Source organism: Thamnophis sirtalis, unplaced genomic scaffold (assembly GCF_051295495.1).
Source record: "Thamnophis sirtalis isolate CommonGarterSnake01/CBP01778 unplaced genomic scaffold, rThaSir2_p1.2 scaffold_6, whole genome shotgun sequence".
NCBI classification, from domain to species: domain Eukaryota; kingdom Metazoa; phylum Chordata; class Lepidosauria; order Squamata; family Natricidae; genus Thamnophis; species Thamnophis sirtalis.
Genome location: NW_028261386.1, coordinates 41423802 through 41448821, shown reverse-complemented (window position 1 = coordinate 41448821; position 25020 = coordinate 41423802). Strand labels below are relative to the sequence as shown.

The window sequence follows — 25020 nt, the reverse complement described above, 5'->3', positions numbered from 1 at the left end:
AAGAAAATGGCAAGGACTTGTGCTGGCAGTCTTACAAGAATTGGACACAATTGAAGGGGCGAAAAGAGTTTGATACCATTAGCCTATTGCAAAAGTTCACTTATCCAATAATCTGCATTTTTTGCATTTCATTAAATAGACTCCAACTTTTATTGTTTCTAGGCTAAGAATCTTCAATGGCAGCCAATTCAAGTATTTAAAACTTATGAAGAAAATATTATTTATAAGACAGCAAGATCACTGTAACCCTACTTCCCTACTAATACAAAGAAGTGGTACCAATTATCGAGTTACCTACTTTTTGATGTGAGCCAAGGCAGTGTTGTTGATGAAAAGCATTCTTGGAAATTTAAGAATCCCATGGAGGGGTTTTATTAATTTCTCAATTTCCCTTATACTCTCTTTATCTCCCTTCTGAGCGAATGCCTGGACAAGCCGAGTAATTGTTAGTTGACTGGGTGTCCTACCATTTTTAAGAAGTGTATTGAAGGAAGACATTGCTTCTATTGGATAGATAAAAAAAGAAATGTTATTCAAAACATTGGATCTTGATATTATGTTGCATATTCATAAATCTAATTAATGAGAAGGAAAAATCTTACCAATTCTTTTGTTCAACCCAGCATGGCGTTTTTAGACTGTTTACTGAATGCAATTATATGTTGCATGTAAGATTTTGAGGTCCACATTAAAAAAACTACTTCCTTATCACTAAACAGTTAAAAGTCACCTTAGGCTATCATGCATATTAGATAGGAAAAGTACCCTATTTCTATACCACTACCTCCTCAAGCACCATTTTTCTAGATTTGTTAAGTTGACCCATGGTCTAACAGATGTTTTTTTAATCACTTAAGATATATTTAGAACCTGTACTAGCATCTTGGAGAGGTTCAGCAGTAAAAAAATGGTAGGTTCACTGGTTAAATATGCAGTTGGCCTGCAATCAATAGCGCTCATCTACGATAACTTTCAGTCCAACTTTTGATATTAGCTATTGGCAACATGAAAAACAAAACCATCACTTTATTATGTATTGTACTGAATTTTGATGATGACAGTCTCCACCATATATCAAAACACCCTAATCTGTTTTGCTTATTCTCAAGTGTAGGTCCTGTAGTTAACAGTAACAGTAGAAAAATTAAAACTCTGCCAACATGCCTTCAAACATTTTTTGGGAAAAGACATATGGAGCACATTTATAGGTAATAAAAAGCTGCATTCTTATCTTACAATAATAGTCATAGAAAACTTAGCGTGTCAGGAAAACAGAAATATTCTGTGGTGATAAGAGAGCATCGTATGGTAAAGGAAAAGGATGGGAAGTAATCACAACAGTTTGACTTGAGGTAAATAGATGTTTGATGCTGTTTTATTAGAGCATCCAGAACATTTTTTCAAAATTCCAAATGTTCTCACTGAGCACATTTACTTACCTATCCTAAATAATTAAAAGTGAAAATTAAACTTCTGATGCTCTGTCCCCCACAAGCCACACTGATATATCTAAAAGGAATTGATTCATGTATGTATTGTGTAAGTGTGTATGTATGTATACACACAGACACACATATGAATACCAAGAATGAAAAGGTAATATTAGGATACACACATGCATATTTTCATCAATACTTTGATAATTAGATGAAAAGCAACATGTTTATTTTATTATCATATGTATGTATATATGTACGTACGTACGTACGTACATACATATACATATAATCATTTTAGCCACTGTCTATCCACTGCAGGGTAAAGGCCTCTTCTGCATGTTTCCAACCAATACAGTTCTGAGCTTTCTTTTGCCAATTGGGTCTGCAATATTTGCTAATGTTGTCGATCCATCTTGTTTTAGGTCTCTTTTGTAGATTTTTTTTTGAAGTGTAATTTATTCTTTAATTGCATTGGTTCACCTGCCATCTGTTCTTCTTGCTGTGTGACCAGCCCATTTCCATTTCAATTCAATTAGATGATATTGTATATATATCTCCAGGATAGAGGTCCCCAATCTTGGCAACTTTAAGACTTGTGGACTTTAACTCCCACAATTGGAGTTGAATTCTGGGAGTTGAAGTCTACAAGTCTTAAAGTTGCCAAGTTTGCTCCAGAATATCAAGATTAACATTTTTACAATAAATCTTTGATTTAATGGACCATTGGAGTTGGGATAAGGAAGAGCAGTTCCCATTTAAATCAATGTCAATTAAATCAAACTGAATTAATGTATCATTATATAACTGATGTTTTTACACTAACTTGCATCATTTTGTAAAAACATAGATTATATAACTAGAGAAAAGATGTAAAAAATTGTTTAGACTGCTTCAGATAAATAATTGGAGATGAAATCTTTTTAAAAAATGTTGCATATGAAAACGCACTAAATGGAGATCCAGAAAAATCAAAGTTTCACTATAAAATGTGAATATTTTCTTAATGAAAATTGATAACTATAATTTAGACTCAGTTTATCCAGATCTGATTTGTATGTGTAATTGGCCAAGGTCATAATTTTCTCTATTTTAGTCACAATGGCTATGTATTAATTTCCATGTTAAAAAGTCTCATGCATTCAGTAAGTACAACAAATGCATACAAATCCCATAATTCACCACCCGCAAAGCCAGTAAAATACATCACTTTCATATAAACACCAACACATTCTAACTAGTTCTATAAGACAGCTCTAGTGTAATTTCTCATTTTTAAGCAAGTCTAAAGGAGGTGTGTTGCACTGTTCTTTTGTCTTATATTGGTAGTGTGGAATACTATATGCCTTTTGTTGAACTTAGTTTATTACTGATTAAATCCCATGGAAGCAATAAAAACAATCAATACAAAATGAACATATTGTACCACTACTGTATGAAATTAACTTAAGGTCAAACACCTGCTGAGACAGCATTACTCTGGCTAGGTTTTGAAAGATCTATAAATTAGAGGCCATCTATATCTTCAGATTGTGAGTGCTCCTTAAAATGGAAGCCTGTTGCTGGACCCACGCCAGAAAATCCACTAAGGATGGGGATCTGCAACAGGGTCTCTTTTAGAGGAATAAAGTGGTCAGACTTAGTTTCGGCAAGGTGTTGCCTGACATATTCTCACACTGCACTGTAAAGAGCTTTAGAGATAGTAACTAGCACTTTGATTTGAGCCTAGAAGGCAGTTTTGAAACCACTGCAATGGCTGCACAATTAGGGTTCTCAAAACTCATCCAGTTGAGGCTACTACAATGTGGAGCCCCACGTTATAGTAAGCCATCTGGGAATGATCAAGGCATGAATTACCCTCACTGGAGCATCCTTGGCCTAAGTAGATCATATCAGCACATCGTATTAAGTATTTTTAAAATACAGAATCCATCCAATTTCAGTTGCACAGTTTTTATACTAGCTTCCCTGCTCTGCTCTAAAGAATAAAAAATTGGCTAGATAAATTAAACACAGCACAGAGAAACAGGATTAATGCACTCGGTACTGAGAAAATGATCTCAAGACTTGCAAGTGTTTCATTAGCCATTGTTGAGGGCAAGCCAGGAGGCATCTAGCCAAGGAAAGGGAAAAGTAAAGGGAAGCAGACACATTTGTAGAAATTAGAGGTCAAATAAAAGCAGAGAAGTTCAAGTTCAATAGTTTGAAGCAGGAAGTCTCTGCCAATCTATCTGCAATCTTTTACTGTATTCTTTAGTTGCTGTTGAAGAGGGAGCCAAAAAAGCAAATTATGGGAGAACAGCAAGATGTCTCACTATGCTGTAGACATTTTGCTTAAGTACTGGCCTCAAGGGAAGAGGGAGAAGCTATTCTCCCAGTGACTTCTCAATACTTTGAGATTCAGGATATCATGTCTGGCATTATAGGGTCATGGCAGCTGATTGATGGGCAATTATTTCTGTTGAAAGGATTCCCTGGGGATAATCACTTGGGAACCACATGGAGCTTAAGCAGAATATAAGTAGGGCCAAAGCAAAATATGGACAGGCCACCCAGTTTTTTCTACATTTTTTTCATCTTCTGATCATCTTTGTTCCTATGCTGCTTCAGACACCTTCACTTCTTCCCACACCATAGGCTGCTAAAGGACAGGCACTTTTTATCAGAGATCTGAACTTGTACAACTTAAAGGACTCTTTAATTAAGCCAAGAACTGTATAATGTTATTGGCTACAGATTATCCAACTCCAATATATTTAAACTAAGTTATATTCTTCAGAGAATTCGTGAAACTAAATGATTTAGCAATAGTCCTCCTACCTTAAAGAAGGTCATTTGCTAAACTAGGACTACAAATGAAATAAAATATAGAAAAGATGCATTTAAGCATATGATGAAAAACACAAAAAACATTTTCCATCAGCAATCCATAACAACTGTGGTATAAAATTGTAAATTTGTGCAAGTTCAGTGATCTAAAACTTGACTTGCCTTCTTGCTAAATGAAAACCAGTAGATTCTGAAGGCAGATGTTCAAGATGAATCTAAACTAGATTCAAATAAATGAATATAGAATAACAGTAAAATTGTCCACCACTGCATTCACAAGCATTTACACTGTTTAGCCAATACTGCTGTTACCACGCAAAGTAAGTTCACAAAGAGCACAAAAGGACAATGTATGTTTTATTACTGCTGGCATTGAGAACTATTAAAAGTATTTGATTAAGTTTTTAAAAAATCAGTATTATAAACATTTAGTGCACAGCCACGCACATTTAACACTCAATTTAACTCACTTGGTATCTGGTGCTACAAACACATTGTGCAGGAAGAAACTGCTGGGAATTGTTTCAGATGCTCTAAGGTATGTTAATTTCCAAAGCAAAATGAATTGTGCTGTGAATTTTAACGCATTTGAAAGCCTGTACTTTTTCTCGTTCTGGAACACAAATTTTGCATGTCTGAAGAGCTGTGATTCATCTTAAGAAAACCCATCTTGTGTTAAATGGAACGGAAACTGGACTAAGTGGTCAAATGACAAGTACATTCATATTCAAGCTGTATTATAAATGCATGTACAGTAATTTACGTCTCTCAGCTACCACAAAAGGCGCTTGATAAGCAGGTAATTTGCTAAATGGACTCCTTTATCCAAGTATTCGAAGGGCGTTACAAGAAAAATCTGCAGAGGCATTAATGTGACGTAAAGGTCAAGCATTGTGACATACCTTTCAAATAATCCCACCTAACTTGCGTTAAGATGAGGAGGCTGCTGGCAGCATCGTTCAGCACGAAGCCCTTGATGTGGTTCTCAGCGCTAAAAGAAGCAGACATTTAGAAAGGAATTACTGACATGCTTCTGATACGATAATAAATGGTTGAGCACCAAGGTGAAATTATAAAAACTACTGTTCGTATGTTAAAAATATTGCTGCAAAATATCGACCTGGAGACAGCTTTTGTGTTATCCTGTCAATGGTTATAGAAGGATAATTTTTTTGTGCATTCTGACAGATGACAAAGTTGGAAATGAGCAACAAAAGAAACAAAGTACAAGATTTTTTTAAACAATCGGTTCAGATTCTTGAATGCTGACATATTACATGACGAAAATAACTGCATGCCCACTATTGTTCTGCTGTATCCTAAGCGGGATACTTTATTCTTCTTTTTAAAACAGTCACCATAATTATAAAATGTAAAACCATTCTTCCTGCAATAAAAAAATGAAACATTTATTTTCAGCACAGTATATTTTAAATAGAATCAAAGGGATATTATGAACCAGTTCTGTATAATTTGGTTGATTTAATTTTCAAATTTTTGTCATCTAGACATATGCAGAATTTTAAAAAAAACTTTATGTATTACTCTGAATTGCATCATTCATTCTGTAATTTAAAAGGCAAAAACAAAACAAAAATGAACAACTTCATGTAGCAGAAACTGCCAGAAATTAGCTTTACTAATATTTAAATCCTTTTGGGGGGGAAAAAACCCTTTGAACATGCTGATCAGAAATCTTTTTCTATTTTCATGTCCATGGCTTTAAATGGTCCTCACATAATTAAATATAGACTTTACTCTTAAAATTCCCCCTGAGAGGAGTAAATACAAGGCTGACATTTGCTGTATCAACAATCAGAATAAACCACAGGGATCATCTTGTGAGAAACAACAGAAGATCCCACCTTTCTGAATTTATGAACTGAGCGGATTAGGAAATAAACAGAGTCATTGCTAAATTATTCTCCTCAATCTCAAGAAAATCCTCTGCTAAGTTCATAATATGACCTTCCTCTCAGTCACTTTCAGCTTCTGGGCCCTCAGGATTTCCTTACTCTTCCAAACCAATCCGCTTAATCTCTGCCTAAGCTCTCATTGCTCTTTTTTTTTTCTTTTGCCCCATCTGTCAAAACCTGTAAGTCAAAAACTCATGCACAGAACTGTAAATGCCATATTACAAAGGATTTACTTTCCTCAATCTTCCAATCTTTAGTGCAATTAAATAAGTGTTGCTGTTATTACAGACCTAATCCCTTATTTCAAAATTTCTACATTTCTATTTTAGAACTATAGTTAAATTTCATCAAGATCTTTGAAGTGACAATAATAATAAAAATATTTTTCTATAAAAACACTAACATTCAGTATTTCCAATTTACCTATCCGAAATTATTGATTTTTAAAAAATATCTACCCACACAGGTAGGAAAAAGAAAACAATGACTTATTATTTCTTCCTTACTGTAAGCTAGGCAGAACTGCCACCAAAATAACCTGATCTTGGAATTTTCTTTTCCCAATATAACAATCTTATTGTATTTCACTTGGATTACCAAATTATTATTTTTTTAATTTTAGTGTTTTGTCTCTGCTGGTAACAGACTATGTAAAGTGTATTGTGTTCTGATATATTAGCTTGCTTAAATTTTCACCAAAAATGTTAACCTTTGCCAAAGTGATGAAAAGCTATTTCTCTATAATTTATTAAATATTCAACAGTGCCAGTGATTTATATTTACAAAATTACCAAGCAATTCTGAAAATTCTTTGTTTTGACACCTAACATATGTATATCCTATTAAAATTAATGTAAAATGTAGCAAGATGAGCAGGTGTTATTGAAAAGTCTCTCTTGTTACATAAGGCTACTATTTGATTAAGAGAATCTTTTTCTTTCTGTTTTTTTATTTTCTGGATTAGTATCTATACTGCAATCCATTTTGGAGGCAATGGTAAAGCACGATTCATTAGATATATAAATCAAATATACTGCCTCTCATTTTCTCTAGAATATCAATGAAGAGAACATGGATGGTTTTTATTTTGTTATTTTTCATAACCCATTTTTTTTACTTGCATGTTTAAAATAATAGGAAGAGGAAAGAATATTAGGTATGTTCTCCATCCTGAGTTTTATACAAATAATAATGGTGGGATATAAATAAATAAATAAATATAATAATAACAAAGACTAAACATATTTTGTTGGATTTGAGACACAATGCTAAATTATGCTAAAGGAGAATTAGCTGAAGTGCAACAGAAAGGTTCCATGCATTTGGGAAGGGCAACTGGAAAGGACTGTAGAGCTGAAGCTAACTCACATGATCAATCTTCTGTTATTTACTAGTAGCCATTTAATTCCTAGTTGTGCAACATATCCAAGAATAGTGAAATAGAGGTAAGATTTTAGGGTTAAATGCTGAAGTTAGATTTTATTTCATCATTTTATTTTAAATAATGTTAGTATAATTTTATTTAGTTCACAATTTAAATCTTGATTAACGTCCATGTTCGTCTTTATTTCTAGCAGATTATTTTTTGAAAGTTAGTCAACTTGAGGGTAATTTTGTGTTTCTGTATATTAATTACTTAAAACAAATCTCTATTTTTTTGAACATATAAAATTTTCAGATTATTTTCTAGTAGCTATTCAATTCTATTATTGTTGTTTTTGTTATAATAAATTTAGTCTAATAAACTTCCCTCTCAACACAGTCCTCTGATTTAAAACTTTTCTCTCATTCTTGGTTACAATGTAAGCTAACTGTAAAGATAATTCATTCCTCTAACAGTCTCAATATTTATAGCTGATACCCACCACTGCTATTTCTACAGTGTGATGGATCAGATTACAGTTGGATATGATGGCCAAAGATAATCTTCTGCATGTTAATCTCTCTTTCTCACTATCAATATAAAATCAATCCAGACTGTAATAAATTTATGTGAAGAAAGTTACTTTAAGAGATTCAAACAATTGAAGAAATGTGTGGCATAGCTGCATATTCAGATATCTATTCCACACTGGGGATTTTATGCATGAAGCTAAACTGTCTGATGCACTAAATGACATTTATTTCTATTCATATGATTCTGTCAAGAGAATATTTGTTCTCTGGTCTTGAGATCCCAGGACTACACATAAGAAGTGTTTGGTGTTTTGATAATGTGCGCATTTGTTAAATTATTAAGTGTACCAAATGTCTGACTTGGTCATGATGGTCTATTGACAAAGATGACTTCAGAAAGTGAACTTTTTTGATTTAACGATAGAAAGTCTAGTACATTACACTGACACTGTCCTTAAATAATAGGCAAGGAATGAAATAATGTATGGGCAAAATTACCCATGTATGGGCAAAATTGCCCATACCTGCTAAAGAGAGATGCATACATAAAATGACTTACGTTTTTATAACTTCCATTGCTTCTGTAAGAGAACCATGGCTGAGCAATGCTTTGGTAAGATTGTTGTAACAACTGACATTAAGTGCAACGTCCTTCGCCATTAGAAAATGTCTGTATGCCTCTGCAAAAGAATTTAAAAAACAATAAATATGTCAGCATTTATTGAAATGGCACAGAAAAATTCCCATCTCTTCTTTATAACAGCATGTGAAACAAATGTTTCTCTGCTTCTTTCTGAGCAAAAAGCTACATTTAAGAGCTGTTTTAGTGTCCAATAAAAATCTTATTTCTATTGAACTTTTAGCAACTTAAATTTGTCTTCATATTAAAGGGGGGGGGGGAATTACTGCCACCAGTGAGAAACAAGTTATATCTTAGCCAGTCACAAAACAGCCCTTTTCAAAATCACTGTCAAATTATTGCAATGCTACTCATTTAAGAATACTCTACATTCAATTTTAAGATAATTCCTAATTCTTGTGGTTAATATTTATGCCAGAAATCTTTTGGAAATGTTAGCAGCATTTCTACTTTTGAGAGATGAAATTATTTGCTTACAACAAGGTTTACACAGAAACATACCATTTATAAATATACTACAACAGCATTTATCTGACTGATTAATGGTTTTATTTCACACATTCACAATAACTGACAGTCAAAAGACATTATTAAGAAGAGGAAGCTAAGGAGGAAAAGGGAAATATTCTTTTCAATCATTTACTTTGTTGAACAAGATTAAGCAGATATAAATGTCCCACAAAAACATTAATCTGCTCTAAAAAGAAATGTTACTTATCTGAAAAAAAAAACCCACTGTTCAAGTTTACTTTAGAAAGGTTTTTCTTTGAAGACATTTTGCTTCTCATCCAAGAAGCTTCTTCAGCTCTGTCTGAATAGAGGGGAATGGAAGGATTTATACTTCTTGCAGACAGCTAGTCATTTGCATTCTTTTTTAAGATTTAATTTTTTTTTAAAAAAAATGGCTGTGCTTAATGACTCGCTAAAAGAATGCAAATGACCAGCAGTCTGCAAGGAGTATAAATACTTCCATTCCCCACCATTCAGACAGAGCTGAAGAAGCTTCAGCTTCTTGGATGAGCAGAATGTCTTCAAAGAAAAACCTTGGATGAGAAGCAAAATGTCTTCAAAGAAAACCAGAAAGTCCAGTTATCTTTTGAAAAAAACTACCCTTGCCCCCGAACCCTCTGTCCTTTTTTTCTGTAGACTAACCACCCCCAAATACTGCAACCATTCTTCATATGTTTTAGTCTCCAGGTCTTTAATCATCTTAGTTGCTCTTTGTACTTTTTCCAAAGTCTCAATATCTTTTTTGTAATGTAGTGACCAAGACTGGATGCAGTATTCCAGGTGTGGCCTTAATATCTCATTAGCAACAAAATAATTACTCTAGTATCAAAAAAAGTCTAGTTAATTATACTGAGTACGAGGAAATGGGGCTAATATGCCAATTCCATTCCAAGCATTCCTCCTTCCAAAGATGGAACACTTTGATCTTTCATGATAAGACCAACACATTGCTTTCCTACAACAGAATCAAAACATTTGATAGTGGAACAAACAAACTGTTTGTAAGGGCTTATCTTTTATTAAAGATTAATTGTATAGGAACTACTTTGTGCAGCACTCTCTGAATATCTCTTTGGCTAAGGTGGATGGGTTAAGTTGGTAGTATTTATGATTGTGACAATTCAATATATAGCTCATATGCTCACTTCATACAAGATTTTATCCACCTGGAAAGGGAAGAATATCAATTGGAGAGAAACAATAGATTATTTCTCATGATAATGAATACACATAGGTTGTCATATGATCTTAAAGACCTTTCAAATTCAGGTTAACTGAAGCTAAGGCACCCATTTTTGGTCCTCCTCTTTGCTGGGTGAGAAAAAGAATGTGCATTCTTGCTGGAGCTGCTGGGGCTTGTTCAGACGTCTCTCTTCTAACAGCATGTTTTGAATAGTAGGAACTAGAATGGTAAGAACTAAAGGAATGACAGAAATAACTTGAAGTCCTACTACCCTTACTTTCATAACTTTTGTTGGATAGGGATAGTTTTTCTTTTCTTAAATCTCTAGGGCTTCTCCAAACAATTTTCCACCCTTGAATAGGCCCAATAAGAGCACCAAAGCAGAAAGAATCTCCATACCAGTTCTTCAGCCATAACTGCCTTCCGGGGGCCATAGTAGGTAGTATTCGTTTAGCTCAAAATTCTAGGCTATTCTGGGTAATGTCAAACCAGAAAAGATCTATCTTGTCCAGCTAATTCATGCCCCTTCCAAATTCCTTATGCTTAGGGCAATGGATTAACTGCTTTGTCTACAGGAAACAGGATCCTCCCCCTCCCCCCGCCCCAAAAAAACCAGATATAGCAAGAGAAGCTATAGCTTCATGATCTCTATTCTACAGTATTTCTATCGTGCTGTCTTCTTGTTCTGGGGTGGCATTTTCCCCATCTTAATATACTATCGTTAATTGTCAGATATCAAAACAGAAACAAAATTAGAACAGTAATAAGTTTTTATAAAAACTTGGTACAGTAGATTCAGGTAACATATTTTTGTAAATATTCTGGCACTAAAGTTCATAGAACATCATACTATACAAAAAAAGTTATTATCTTCAACAAGGATTTAAGAGGACAAAACTGATTTACCTGTGTGTTTACCAGTTTTACAAAATTGGTTTATTTTTTCATTAACTTGATATGTTTGCTCAGGAAGTGATGACAAGCCAATTGCTGCAGAATCATCATCGCTTTCATACCAATTCTTAAAAAGAAAAAAAATAAGTGTCTTTATTTTTCTAAATACATAATACCCACTTATTATCTAATTAAAAAGAATTATTCTAGCGTAGCTATTTCATCATAAAAACACTGAATCGAATTTACCCCAGGTACAGTAAATGGAATTTTCTGATTATTGGCTTTAAAAATATGTCCTAGCAAATGCAAAGTTCTTGAACGGGGAACAACGTTTTCTTCTTGCATTTTAGTCCAAACAGATTCAGCCTTTTCCAGATCATTATTTTTTTCTGAAAGAAGAGAAAACAATTACATATATGTATGGTTGATAAATGTATTTTAACATATTTCCACAAAAAACAAAGATTTCAAGTTTCAAATATTTTAGCAAAATCTCCACTAAAACTAATAAGTTAAAATAAAAAGTATTTTTTCCCCTTACTGTTTTACATTTTATGAAACAATCATGGGAACACCACTGGTTACCAAGAGAAGGAAGATTTTATTTCAAAAACTTGTTTCAACTCTACTTATATTTACTTTGGAAATTTGTCTATCCATAACAATAAGATTAGAAGTCATATCACATTGTACTAAGTGAAACTTCATTAATTTTCTGTTCTGGTTTTATCATTTGGAGATGCTGTTTTGTTAAATTAATTTAAGTTCTTTGTTGGATCCAAAAGATCCTTCTAAGGATAGAAACAAAACAGCTGTTGTTGATATAAGTACTTAAGCAAAGTTTGACAAAGTGTCAAATTGATAACTTTCTTTGTATTTTTATGTACTCATTCCTGCAAAGGGATGTGCTCTAGGATCACAAAAGAAATGCGGTTGTTTTGTTCATTTTTTTTATTCATACAACACTAAGTATATAAAATACATTTCTTAAACTACCAGCATAAATCCTAAATACAGTTGGCAGACAAGAATGCTCCTGGGTCTATTTTCTTTCATTTCTATGATGAAGGATTATAATTAATTACCAAATATAAAGCATTAAAGAACACATTAATTTTATCTTCTAAGAAAAAAACCTGTTCTTTTCATTTGAATAGAGGAATTGGTTGTGCCTTTTATTTTTGCTGACTGGATAAATTTTTCATGAAATTTATTTTATTTTTTTATTTTTTCCTTCTACAACACCTTTCAGTCATTACATCAACATTATTATGTCATCATACTGTACATGTAAATATTATTTCGCTTCTGTTTATAAACCTTTATACACAGTTCTCTCTCTCTCTATATATATATATATATGCATTGTTTTTCGGCTTAATTAATTTTATTCTTGTTTTGCAGCCATTTGTACCAATTGTTCCAAATTTCATAATATTCCGACTCTTCTTTGTCTTTTAACTTTAGTGTTAATTTGTCCATCTCTGCACAATCCAAAAATGTTTGTATCACTAATTCATCCGATGGGATATTATTGTTTCTAGCATTGAGCAAATGCTATTCTAGCTGTGGTCAGCAGATGTGTTAATATGTACTTAATTTTCTTTGTATATTTCTGTTTGATTATTCCCAGCAGAAAGAGTTCGGGTTTGTATTTTATTTGTTCTCCTGTAATTTCTTGTACCCATTTCCAAATTTTTGTCCAATATTTTTGAGTTTCCGGGTCCACCATATGTGATAGAAAGTCCCCTGTATTTTTTACACTTCCACTTCTGATTTTGATGTTTTGGTCCACACACTGAATGAAATGGGGTTATTTTGTTGCAGATGACTGAACATTTGCTGTTTCATGAAGACTGGGAAAAGATGCAGGGAAGTGGGATAGACACCACTCCAAGGTGGCAGAAGTAGTCAAGGGAAAACAAAGAAGGAAGCTTGTATCTATGGGGGGGTGGGGAGGTTGGATATGCCACTATTCTAATGTGAAGGGGTGAGGGATGGGGGTAATATGTCTCAGCCTTGCCTTACATGTCCTGTTAAATCTTCTGGAATCTGTTTTGTTCAAATCACCCAAACAACCAAAATGTTCAGAGTTTGTTTCGGCTAAACTATAGCTTCTCTGAAAAGGTTCAGCAGAACCTCTGAAAAAATAATTTGCTCTGAGTTTTAACACAAAACATTTTCACCTTTGTAATTATTAGTTTTAACAGAATTTGCAATGTGAGGCTATACTCCTCCAACTTTGAGCGGCAATATACACATTCTTAAAAGCATATATATAAAAGCTGTAAAGCTGTTTGACAGTAAAAATACATATGAACTTCTGATTCCCCCCCCCCCAAATAATAATTTCAGTTATTTAACATGCCTGCCAAATTTAAACCTCCCTGAGTTGAATATGCAGTCAGTCATCCTGTGCTATGAAGCTCTCAATTTTATAGCATTTTCCTCTTAAGCTTAACAAGTTGCCTACGTAACGGTAAAATTATGAAAAGCTTGGAAGAATGCAAGTGTACTTGGCTATCTTCTATTGAAAGCAATTATGTACATAGCAAAGAGGAACTTTTCAAATTCTTTTGCAGACAGCAAAACAAGACAGTTCAAAGTAAAGGGAGAAATTACACAGACACTTCTTGAATTTCTGAAACATGGTTCAGTACTACAGAATGATGGGAAATGGCAACTTTCTTTAAAAAACTCCTCAAGAGATAAATACCACCTATGCAGAAGAAAATAGGTGGTTTACAAAAACCTTCAATTATCATTCAACCAAAGTAAGCCAACTGTAGAATGTTTCCCTATTCAAGTTAATACTTTAGAGCTGAAAGAAAGAAACCAACTGGTAAATTGGAATACAGCCCAAACACACTGAATATTTCACCCATGGACAAGTTGCTGAACTGAATGCAAAAATGCCACTTAATTTTTCCTGTGGTCTTTTTTCTCCCTAAATAGAATATATGAGCATTGGTCAGAAAGAAGGAAAAGTAATGTTATGCCAAGATCTTTAAATGAGAACCTGCAACAGAATCTGCAGGGGGGTGGGGAGACGGAGAGGAAGATGAGGAAACTGAAGGCCCAATGAAGGCCCTCAGTTGTAGGGAAATGGTTACAAATGTAAACAAGTATAAATACGGACCTTTATGCTTGTGGCTAAACAGAATCCAAAACCATGGTTGTAACCAGCCCATTTAGATAATATCTGGACGAAAGTAGTTCAGATATGAGATTTCTTAAGTTTTCTAAATCTCTTTTAAAGCAATGTGTAAGAAGGGAAGAAAAGCAAGATGCCTGTTTTGGTCCTTTTCCTTGTGAGGAAGCTGAAACTAGACATAGAATCCTCTTTTTATCTGAGCAATATGGAGAAGATGCCTATGCCATGTGTTTTCCACAATGGAGGCCTCAAGATGAACTTTGGTCTTTTCCAGTTAAGAACTGGTAGGAAATATCTATTCCTGAGATTTGAAACCTTTCAGAACAGGCAATATTGGATGACATTAATATTTAGTCTTGTCTGGTACATGGAAGTTCTATAACCTCTGTAATGGTTTTTATATGTTATTTTTAATTAGTTATTATAAGGATATATATCTATTTTTCATGCTACTACACAGTTGCATTAGCTTTTGGGGAGGTGCTTAGCAATTATATTCTTATGATAAATAACTCTAGCCTATGAAACAAAATAAAACTGGTCACTTTACTTACGGTGTAATAACAACAGAGAATAATACATCTTATCTCTATCACAATCAAAGAGGTTTTGAGTCAGTGTTACCATGGCTTCCAGGCTCTCACCCTTTAAAATAAAAATAGAATATGTATATTATAATATTCATATTTTTTTCTGTTTACATTGGGCAATTATACAACTTCCCATATGATCTATGTTGACAAAAGTGTGAAGGCCTAATTAATAGGAAAATAACATTGAATGAATCACGTTTTCAAAACATGGACCAATGATTTAGCAATAATGTTCATAATCTATGAATTCTTAGAATGCGTATAAACATAAAGAACTATAAAAATATTCAAAACATGCAGATATTTCAAACATCTTATTACATAAATATATCTAACACAGCAATTTCCATATATTTGCATTAATAAGATTCATACATTTGCCCCTCAAATATTCTCTTTTAGTATGAAACCACTTTCATTTGCCTTTTGGTCTAATATACCAGCAACCGCTTCAACATCTAAATATATAGATAGGTTTATCTGGAAAGTTATTTGCCTTGTTGGAGAGTGGTTGACAGCACTTTTTAAAAATATGGATAGCATAATGTTTGAGTTCTTAAACTCACGGGTAATATAGTTCACACAGCCTATAGTGCCCATTTTTTCCTCACTTCTACACATTGTGAGGTATAAGAAAAAGCACGCCATTGGGCTTTTTTGAAAGAAACAAGAGGCATCACTTGTGGCTATTCTTGTCACCTCTCGGAAGAATCAACCGGGGTAAAGAACTTGAAGCAAGAAGGAACCTGCTTCCCAAAAACCGAACCATGTAAACTCTTCAAAATGATAAAGGGAGATCTTTGCCTGGGGTTTTGCAGCAAGGATAGTAATAGCTCATTAACTGTATGAACTAACAAGTTTTTGCAAAAATAAAAAGAAAGGAGAGTGATCAGAGCAGCTGTGTGTTCTGAAGGACTGTCCATTGAGTTTTGCGGATGAAAGGATAATTATCCTATTATAATTTCTTAATAGACCAATATCAACAGCTTCTAATTACTCAGCAAGAATTAGTGAATGATTGCTTCCTGCAAAATAAGCTACAACTGCAAGAGGATTTATTGCAGCCAATTTCCAGATTCGAGTTTCTCTGAATGAGGTAACAAGTTTTTCTGGGGAGTTTAAGTGATAGTCCCAGTACATTTTCTCTAAGGCAAGAATTTGTACTTGGTTAAAATGAAAGCCTAACAGGAGAACAAGAAGAATACAAGTTCTATTATTAGTGGTTCCCTTAAACATGAAAAGAGCCAGTTTGGTGTAGTGGTTCAGGCAACATGCTAGAAACTGGGAAAAAGTGAGTTCTAGTTCCACTTTAGGCATAAAGCTTGCTGGATGATCATACACTAGTCACTTTCTTTTAGCTACTGGAAAGAGAAAATGCAAACCACTTCTGGAAAATTTTGCCAAGAAAACTGTAGGGACTTGTCCATATAGTCTCTGAGAATCAAACATGATTGAACATAAGAGGGAAAAATGGAAAAAAATTAGACAAATGAAAATGAATAGAACAAATCTATAATAGTGACAACGCTTCTAGCATGTTTTGACCAGAAACAGTCACAATTCATGTAAAGAATGGTGTGAAAATAATAGTGCCTTAAAGATTATCTACATAGCACTATCTCTTAATCCTGGCAACTTTAAGACATATGGACTTCAACTCCTGGAATTCTCCACACATTTTAAAGTTGCCAAGGTTGAAAAGCAATGATCTAAAGGATAAGAAATCAAGAATAACTAATCACAGAGAAATTATAATACTGCCTTCTGGAAACTGGATTAAATACTATTCAGTGATCACTGCAGAAAGTAATCTATTTGTCCTTGGATATGAATGATTTGATAGTAATGTGATAAAATTCTACTGAATCAATAATATACACAAACCAAAATTAATAGTATACATACATTATTATTTGTAATACATTTGTTTGCAAACCATTCCATTCTTTCTGATCTTGCTCGTAAGCCAGGTGTCTGTAAAAGAAGATTTCAAAATCAGTAAGTACTTGTTTTCTAAGGATAATGTCTTCAAAACAAATTATTAACCTGAATTTGTAATTTGGCTTCCAATAAGGCAAATATCAATTGAACACCCATTGGGCATTATAGTAAAAAATTCTTACTTATTCTAAAATAGCAAAAACATTTGTTTCTTAGAATAAAGTTTAAGGTATCAATAGAATTGTGCTTTTAATTTAAACTGACATTCCAAGGTAGAATATAGATATAAATACTATACTTTCAAGTGCTTATTCCTTGAGATATTCTGTCTTGAAGACTAAATAGACTTTTTGTACCTATTGTTTATATCTTAGTCTACTGATGCGGACTACCTTAATTGCTGTTACAGGACCAAATTTTGTATACACCAATTTATCGACAAGATTCACTTAAAATAAGGTAATTTGCTAGAACACAAAACTCATTTTATAACTGTCTTGCTTAGCAACAGAAATTTTGGGCTGAATTGTGGTCATAAGTTGAGGACTATCTATATAGGCAAAGTGGGCTGAAACATTTTTTAAGTCTTAGGAAGTGGAAGTGGATCAGACAGACACTTCTGATTCGTTGGATATAAGAAGGAGATTTGGGTATAGGGAGTATATAATAAAGAAGGGTTATAAATAAAAATATTGCATTTTGACAATGCAAGTCAGGCATCTAGAACTCTTCAATACAATTCCAAACTGTTTTTCCTGAACAATTGTCTTCCTGACAGTCACTTCACAATAATCACTCACAATAAAAAGATATATAGGGTTAAGTAACCATCCTATTCATATTATAGCAGAAGTATATATTTTTCAAAAACAGATTTCCTTTAGTACCCTACTAGCCAGTAGCCCATGTTATTTTCCAGTAAGCATGAGGAATATTCTGCAGCCAACTGCTTCAGAATACTCTGTAAAGCCATCTATGTTACTGCTAAATTCCTATTCTACTGAGTAATATCATTAGTATATCATATTTAACATCCAACAGGTAAAAAATTGAATAGTTTAAGTAGCCAAACTTATAAAACAATGCCATAGCAACACTGAAACAGTAAATTTTTGGAAAGATATGAGCACTTAATTTCCTTCTGACATAGAGATTCAAAAGAGAATAAAATAAGATTATCAGACAAATACAATAAAAAAAAATCTTTAAATATTATTTTACAGTTCACGTTATACTTGCAAGCAGGTACAAGAAAAAGAGCTCGTTCAATTATCACTTTTATTTCATACTGAATCTATTTGATGAGAATATACAAAACAAAATAACCAAGCAAGAACTATAAAATTTACATTTTACAACTATAAAATTAATATTTTAATTTTTTTTAAAATGTAAATCAGCTATTTTCATTTTATGCCCCTTGACATTATACAGAAGTACTATGTTTCACTTGAAATTGCAGATAATCCTCTTTGTGAAATGGGAAAAATCAGATTCAGCTTTCACCTCCAACTTTCAATATTACTTATGCTCCAAATGCCAATTATCTAAACAGCTTTAAAAGCTGAAAAAGTGTATGTAGCAAATCCTTTTCGCTTAAGAAATTATTCTGCACCAATCACTGAATTATACTATGGATGTTCTTGCATTTCATTTTGAAATGGAGAAGTGTTTTCACATATACCATGTTCTCAATTATTAAAAGAACATCTAGGTCAGATTAACTAAATCTCTTGGACTGCTACAGTAGTCTGTATTGGCAGTTTATCTCTAACCATCCTACTGCATTTTCAAAAATGAGTTTAACGTTTCAACTATAACATCCATCTATACTTTATTGTAGATTATAATTATGTATTGCATTTTAATAAAGTTTGTTTTTAAAGTTGTTAATCAGTCCAATAGAAATTATATAGCTAAATATAATTGCATAGTGTTTCCTTCTCACCTATAATTCTACATTTTAGTTGCAATTTTCAAACATATTTACTTTCTAATGGGTCAAAAGTGTATGTTTCTATATTATGTCACATTTACGTCTCTGCTATTGTGTTAATCTCTGCCAACCTACCTATAGATACTTTTATAATTATTAAGGGAGCATCTGCTTTATTGCTGTTGTATATTTTGTGTGTGTAAACAAAATTGACAAAGAGCAAATAAGCATTTTAATTATTTTATTGAAAGAGCAACATGTTTACTAGCATTTTATTATTTTATTTGTTTATTGTATTTATATGCCTCCCTATTTAACAAAAAAGTAATGACACAGTATAACTTGAGGGAAACAGAACTAAAACCTTCTTTTCCCAAGCAAACAGAAAACCATGTCACAGCAGAAGCACCTTCTGACCATCCTGTCATTAAAAAAATGTGTTGACAAACTAATATGATTTTGAGGACTCTTCCAGGGGAAGGAGGTCAAAAGATCTGAAGGTTTAGTTATTTTGGGGGAGAAAGTCCATAGTGAACTACCACTAACAGCTGAAGTCAAGTGAGAAAGCAACAGGTTGTCCTCCTCCTTTCTCTCATCCAGCCAAGATGCTGACTGGCAGTTTTTAATTTAATTCTTAAATAATTTCCAATTTAGAACTTTTTAAGTAAAAAGGAATGTTTATTAAAAATACAGGTAGTCTTTGCTTAAGGATGATGACTGGGACCAGCAACTCTATTGCTAAGCAATGTGGCTATAAAGCACAACATCATGTAATGGCAACTGCAGCAATTGCTGCAATTTAGCAAATTCTGCTCAGTTGTTACGTTCAACATTATGTGATCACTGTTTGCAATCTTCTGCCAGTTTTCCCATTGACACTGTGTATCAGAAGCCAGCAGTGTAGATTGCAAGTGTGTCTGCAGGATGCTGAAACCCTCATAATTGTGAGCTGATAGCCAAGACCTCAATTCATGATCACATGACTGCGGAACACTGATGATCACAGCTATAAGTCATAAATGATAATGATCATAAGTCTCCTTGTTCAGCACTTTTATAACTAACAGTTACTGCACATGTGGTCATTAAGTGATGACCACTTGAATGCATTGTACTTAGCATAAATTAGCAAAGCTCGAGAAGATACTGATTGTGTGTGTATGTAAAGTAAATGAATTATGCACAGATGGCTGAATAAAATTAAAATAAAATAAAATAAAATATTGCAGCATATATTAAAAAGAAGAGGGGGGAAGCATAAATACACGAAAGACAATGCACTTCTTGTACAGGCTACAAAATAGATGCATCAGATTTAGACCTATGAAGAGCAGGGCACCCAGTGGTAATGGTACCAATAAGTACTTATCAAACAGCAGGAAGAAAGGGGGGAAGGAAGGAGGGAGGGAAGGAGGGAGGGAGGGAAGCAAAGAGGGAAGGAAGGAGGGAAGGAAGGAGAGAAGGAGAGAAGAAAGGAGGGAAGGAAGGAGAAGGAGAGAAGAAAGGAGGGAAGGAAGGAAGGAATGTAGGAGAGAAGGAAGGGGGGAAGGAAGGAGGAAAGGAAGGGGGAAAGGAAGGAGAGAAGGAGAGAAGGAAGGAGGGAGGGAAGGAAGGAAGGAGGGAAGGAGAGAAGAAAGGAGGAAGGGGGAAGGAGGGAGGGAAGGAAGGAGGGAAGGAAGGAGAGTAGGAGAGAAGAAACGAGGTAAGGAAGGAGGGAGGGAGGGAAGAAGAAGTAGGACCGTTGTAAGATAAGATGGATCTATGGGATGGTAAGAAAGCAATTTTCAAGTAAATTGTCAACTGTAGGGAAAAAATTGTTATAAATACATATTATTAATAACAGTTATGAGATCATATAATTGTGAATGTATATATGAAATTGATAAAATAAAAAATTGGGGGGAAAAAACAAACAGCAGGAAGAAATGGACTTCTCTAGAAAGCAATACGTCTCTCAGTTCTAGTACTCAGTATGACACTATGGTCAGTCAGATTTGTTCAGAAAGCTTCCAAGTAAAATAGGATATGAGGGCAAGTATATGTTTACATCGCTGCTTCTTAACAACTGTTAATGAAGATAATATATAACCATCAAGGTTAGAGAAGTAAATTTGGGGGGGAATTTTAAAACCTAGGAAAAATAATCTTTCATTTTGTTCCTATCATAAGTTGAAAAGAGAAATAATCCCCTTACCTAACTTAAAAGCTAGATTAAATTTTCATCAATCCTTTAATTTGTAACTTTTTTGACAATTCAAAACTAAACTTGTCAATCAGATAGTGTAGCTGAGTAAAATTAACATTAATTTAGATAAATTCATGTGTTCTTTCTGTGCAATTATTTACAAACTACATTATAATTAAAAATATTCCTTGGAGGTTTTTTCCTCATTTGAAGCAAAATTAAATTTCATATTTTCCAAAGATTAATGTCTCACTGTTGCTCTCACTAATGTACAAGTAGTAAATGAATATTGAGTTGGGGGCAAGGAGAAATGCAATTGATTTTGTCCATTTCAAAAAGCAGAATTTCAATGAAAACTAGATAAATATACTAGTCCTACAAAGAACCTTGGGGTTCTTTCCTTTCCAACTGGACACATCATCACATCATAGCAAAACTGTACCCAATATATACTTTCCCCAACAGGGTATTGCTCTTGGTCACCTCCATCCTTCTAGAACTTGTAAAGGGTTGTCTTGTAAATGTTTTTCATACTCAGATGCCTTTATTCTCAGTTGTTTAAATACCCAATTCAAATGAAAGCCTCAAAGTCTATAAAGTAGCATAAAACCTTTGTTTTGTTTTTCAAAAGTTCTTGTGCTAATTGGGATGAGATGCTGTTTCAATGTGATTGCTCCTTTTTTGGTTGCTTAAAGTTGCCAATGTTGAACAATTGCCTTTGCTTATCATGTTTCTACACCCCTTTTCTCACTCTTAGTATTTGCTTTTATAAGCTAAGGAGTGGGATGAGGCTGCCTCTGGGCATTGGCATGTTCTCGAAAATGCCAGGGCTGGCTCAATTATCAAAGGGATCTGCCATATCGGCTTGCATGCTTCTGGATATAGTTGTGAATGAAGGCATGAGGGAAGTGGGAAATGTTTCTCCCTGGCTATACCTCCTTTTCCCAAATGCAGAGACAGCAATCCCAAATTCACTCCCTCACACCTTCCACTCTCTATAAGCTGCTTACTATAGTAAGAGAAAAAGAAGAGCTAAATGAAAGATCAGGCTACAGCAGACACTGCTGTTTGGCTGATTAACTCTTAGACAAGCATTACAAATAAATCTAAGTATAGTCTACAGCAAATTAAATTCCAGTGCTTTAAAGAACAAAGAATTTGTTAGAAAAGAGGATTAACAACTTTACACCCAGGAATGCTGGTTTAATTTGTTTCACAATGTAAGATTTATATGCAAATATTATGTGGATATTTAATAGGAAATTTGACAAAGTAAAAAAAAAACCAATTTGAATATACAGGAGATTATTTCATTTCTAAACATAATTATACATATTTTTAAAAGCTGCCTAAGGTCTCCCTTGGCTTCCTACACTCATAAGTGATTAGATTTGAGCTCTATTTAATGTTAATTACAACAACACTAATTAATGGCTAAAAAGTTTAAATAAATTCCAATTAACACTAAATAGCTGTAAGAGATTAGGCTACTTTAGATATACTCTCACCTCAATGATCTTCTTGGCTTCTTTGTATTTGCCAGTTGCCAGAAAGGCAAAGAAGAGATCAAACAATATTCCCATCTGTTTTTTCTCTTCGGTGAGAAAGTCGAAAACTGTAAGAGTTATTTAAAAGACTCATTAGGCTGACTTACATTAACAAGAAACATTAAAGAGAGTAAGTTATATGGTCAATTGTAATTTTTTATTCAATGTCATTTACAGGTCTCTTATATTGGTGAAATAAAACAATCACCGCTAGAAAATCACAAAATTAAGCTATGACTAAATAGTCACCAACCCATTAAAAATTACATATATCAATAATTTTACAACAAAGAAAAGCTATGTAACATGTAGGTATTAGAGCAGCAATGGGAACTTGTTTAAAAATACAATGTGTCTTATTATTATAGACTATTATTTGAACCTCCTTATTTGAGCAAACCTTTCCAACAGTTTATTTGATAAAAACATTGCACTCTGAAACAACAGGAGAAAACAGAAATGTGACTAACCTTTCTTCACTGTTTCAGTATCTCCCTTCTCTATTAATCCACATAAGATTTCATGAAGTCTAGGCAGCCCACCGTACTTCTTATAGCAATCAAATAACACTTCCACCGCTGTTAATAAGTCATCCCTTAAAGAAAATCCAGCAAAAGATTTTAGCAGGAAGAAAAAAGGATCACACTTTAAAATGGTACCGTGTTTCCCTGAAAATACAACCTGTCCTGAAACTAAGGCCTTGCCACATTTTTCGCTTGGCAAAAATATAACCCCCCCTGAAAATAAGCCCCCTGGACAACTCCCACTCCAGCCAGGCAGAGCACCATTCACCGACCTAGGGGATACCCCTAAGGTGCCATGTCACGTGATGCTCTGCCCGCTCCCTAGCTCCCGCAGCTTGACACATTTGGCATACTTTCTAGGTCAATGCATGGAGCTCTGCCTAGCTGGAGGGTGGCTGCGCGAGTGCCTGATCTGCCACCAGCTCACATGCTTCCCAGCCTCACCATGCCCCGGCCCAGTTCTCCCAGGGTGCCGCCGCACTCTGAGCATAACTTCTTCTCTGGCTTCCAAACTCCGGAACTCGGCTTCTGATGCTTCCAGCTGCGGCCGCTCTAGGAGTGTGCTCTATGGTTGTGGGCCCTATGGCAGCCGGCCCACAACCATAGAGCACACTCCTAGAGCGGCTGCTGCTGGAAGAATCAGAAGTCGAGTTCCGGAGTTTGGAAGCCGGAGAAGTAGTTTTGCTCAGAACGCGATGGTGGTGGTGAAAGCGGCGGCAGCGCCCTGGCCCTGCAGGGAGAGCTGGGCCAGGGCCTGGTGAAGCTAGGACGCATGCAAGCTGGGGGCAGAAGAGGCGCTCGCGCAACTCCCCTCTCCAGCCGGGCAGAACTCCTTGCACTGACTTAGGGAGTATTCCGAATGTGCCAAGCCGCGGGAGCTAGGGAACGGGCAGAGTTCCATGTGGCTTGGCACCTTAGGAATACCTCCTAGGTCAGTGAATGGTGCTCTGCCCAGCTGGAGAGGGGGGTTGCAGGGCAGCTGCTCGTGAGCATGGTCACCTCATGGTTGCTTCACCCCTGAGGCTGTGCCCGGCTCTTCGAAAGCCCGCTTGCAAGGGATCAGCCTCCCGGCATCTCCAAAACAATAAGCCCTCCCCTAATAATAAGGCCCAAACCATATTTTGTGGGTCAAAAGAAAATATGACCCTATCTTATTTTGGGGAAAACACGGCAATTTTAATATCACAATATAATTCATAACAACAGTTGTTTTTAAAATGCAAATCTACTACATTTTCTTTTTTTCTCATTCTATCTACTGAACTGCACTATTTTACAGTTCTGGTCATTCATATACTGTAGTTAACTAATTACAACCAAATTTTATTCATTCATTTACAAATTATAAATGAAAAAGAGAATTTAAGCATTTTAACCAATTAATACATTAAAGAAACATAATCTACCATACCAGTTCTACCATACAAAAATATTAACATTCAGTTGGTAACTATGAATCTGAATCTCAACTAAGGAGCATAATATAATGAGCTGACATATACAAACGTATTTTACCTTATTAACCATGAATCCTAATAATATGTATGTGCCCATAACAAAAACATCATTGTTCTAATTTAGAATTCAATTAGTTAAGAAGTGTGTGATGTTGATAGTGTGGTCATATATTTGGCAGATTAATTAAAATTTTTAGTGAAAATTAATAGATATGTTAGAGACATTTTCAAAACTAACTTCTAGCAGTTAATTACTGATATTGGTTGTATTAGATAATTATACAGAAAATGTTGAGAGAAATTGAAAATTCAGTATGTTATATTTATGAAACAAAACTTATTACATAACTTCAGAATCAAAATTTTTGAAAGAAAA

The 25020-nt window shown here is 34.3% G+C and overlaps 1 protein-coding gene across 1 annotated transcript in view; it reads right to left on the bottom strand.

Moving 5' to 3' along the window:
* The window catches only part of LRPPRC (leucine rich pentatricopeptide repeat containing), a 90363-nt gene that overhangs the window by 12468 nt on the left and 52875 nt on the right, over nucleotides 1-25020 (bottom strand). Inside the window, exons 23-31 of the mRNA XM_087717708.1 lie at nucleotides 23134-23258; nucleotides 22625-22731; nucleotides 16960-17028; nucleotides 15016-15106; nucleotides 11554-11696; nucleotides 11317-11431; nucleotides 8637-8757; nucleotides 5168-5256; nucleotides 299-503 (exon numbers count right to left, since the gene is read on the bottom strand). Coding sequence (XP_087573834.1) covers nucleotides 299-503; nucleotides 5168-5256; nucleotides 8637-8757; nucleotides 11317-11431; nucleotides 11554-11696; nucleotides 15016-15106; nucleotides 16960-17028; nucleotides 22625-22731; nucleotides 23134-23258 — 1065 coding nt within the window. The remainder of the gene's footprint in view (nucleotides 1-298; nucleotides 504-5167; nucleotides 5257-8636; nucleotides 8758-11316; nucleotides 11432-11553; nucleotides 11697-15015; nucleotides 15107-16959; nucleotides 17029-22624; nucleotides 22732-23133; nucleotides 23259-25020) is intronic.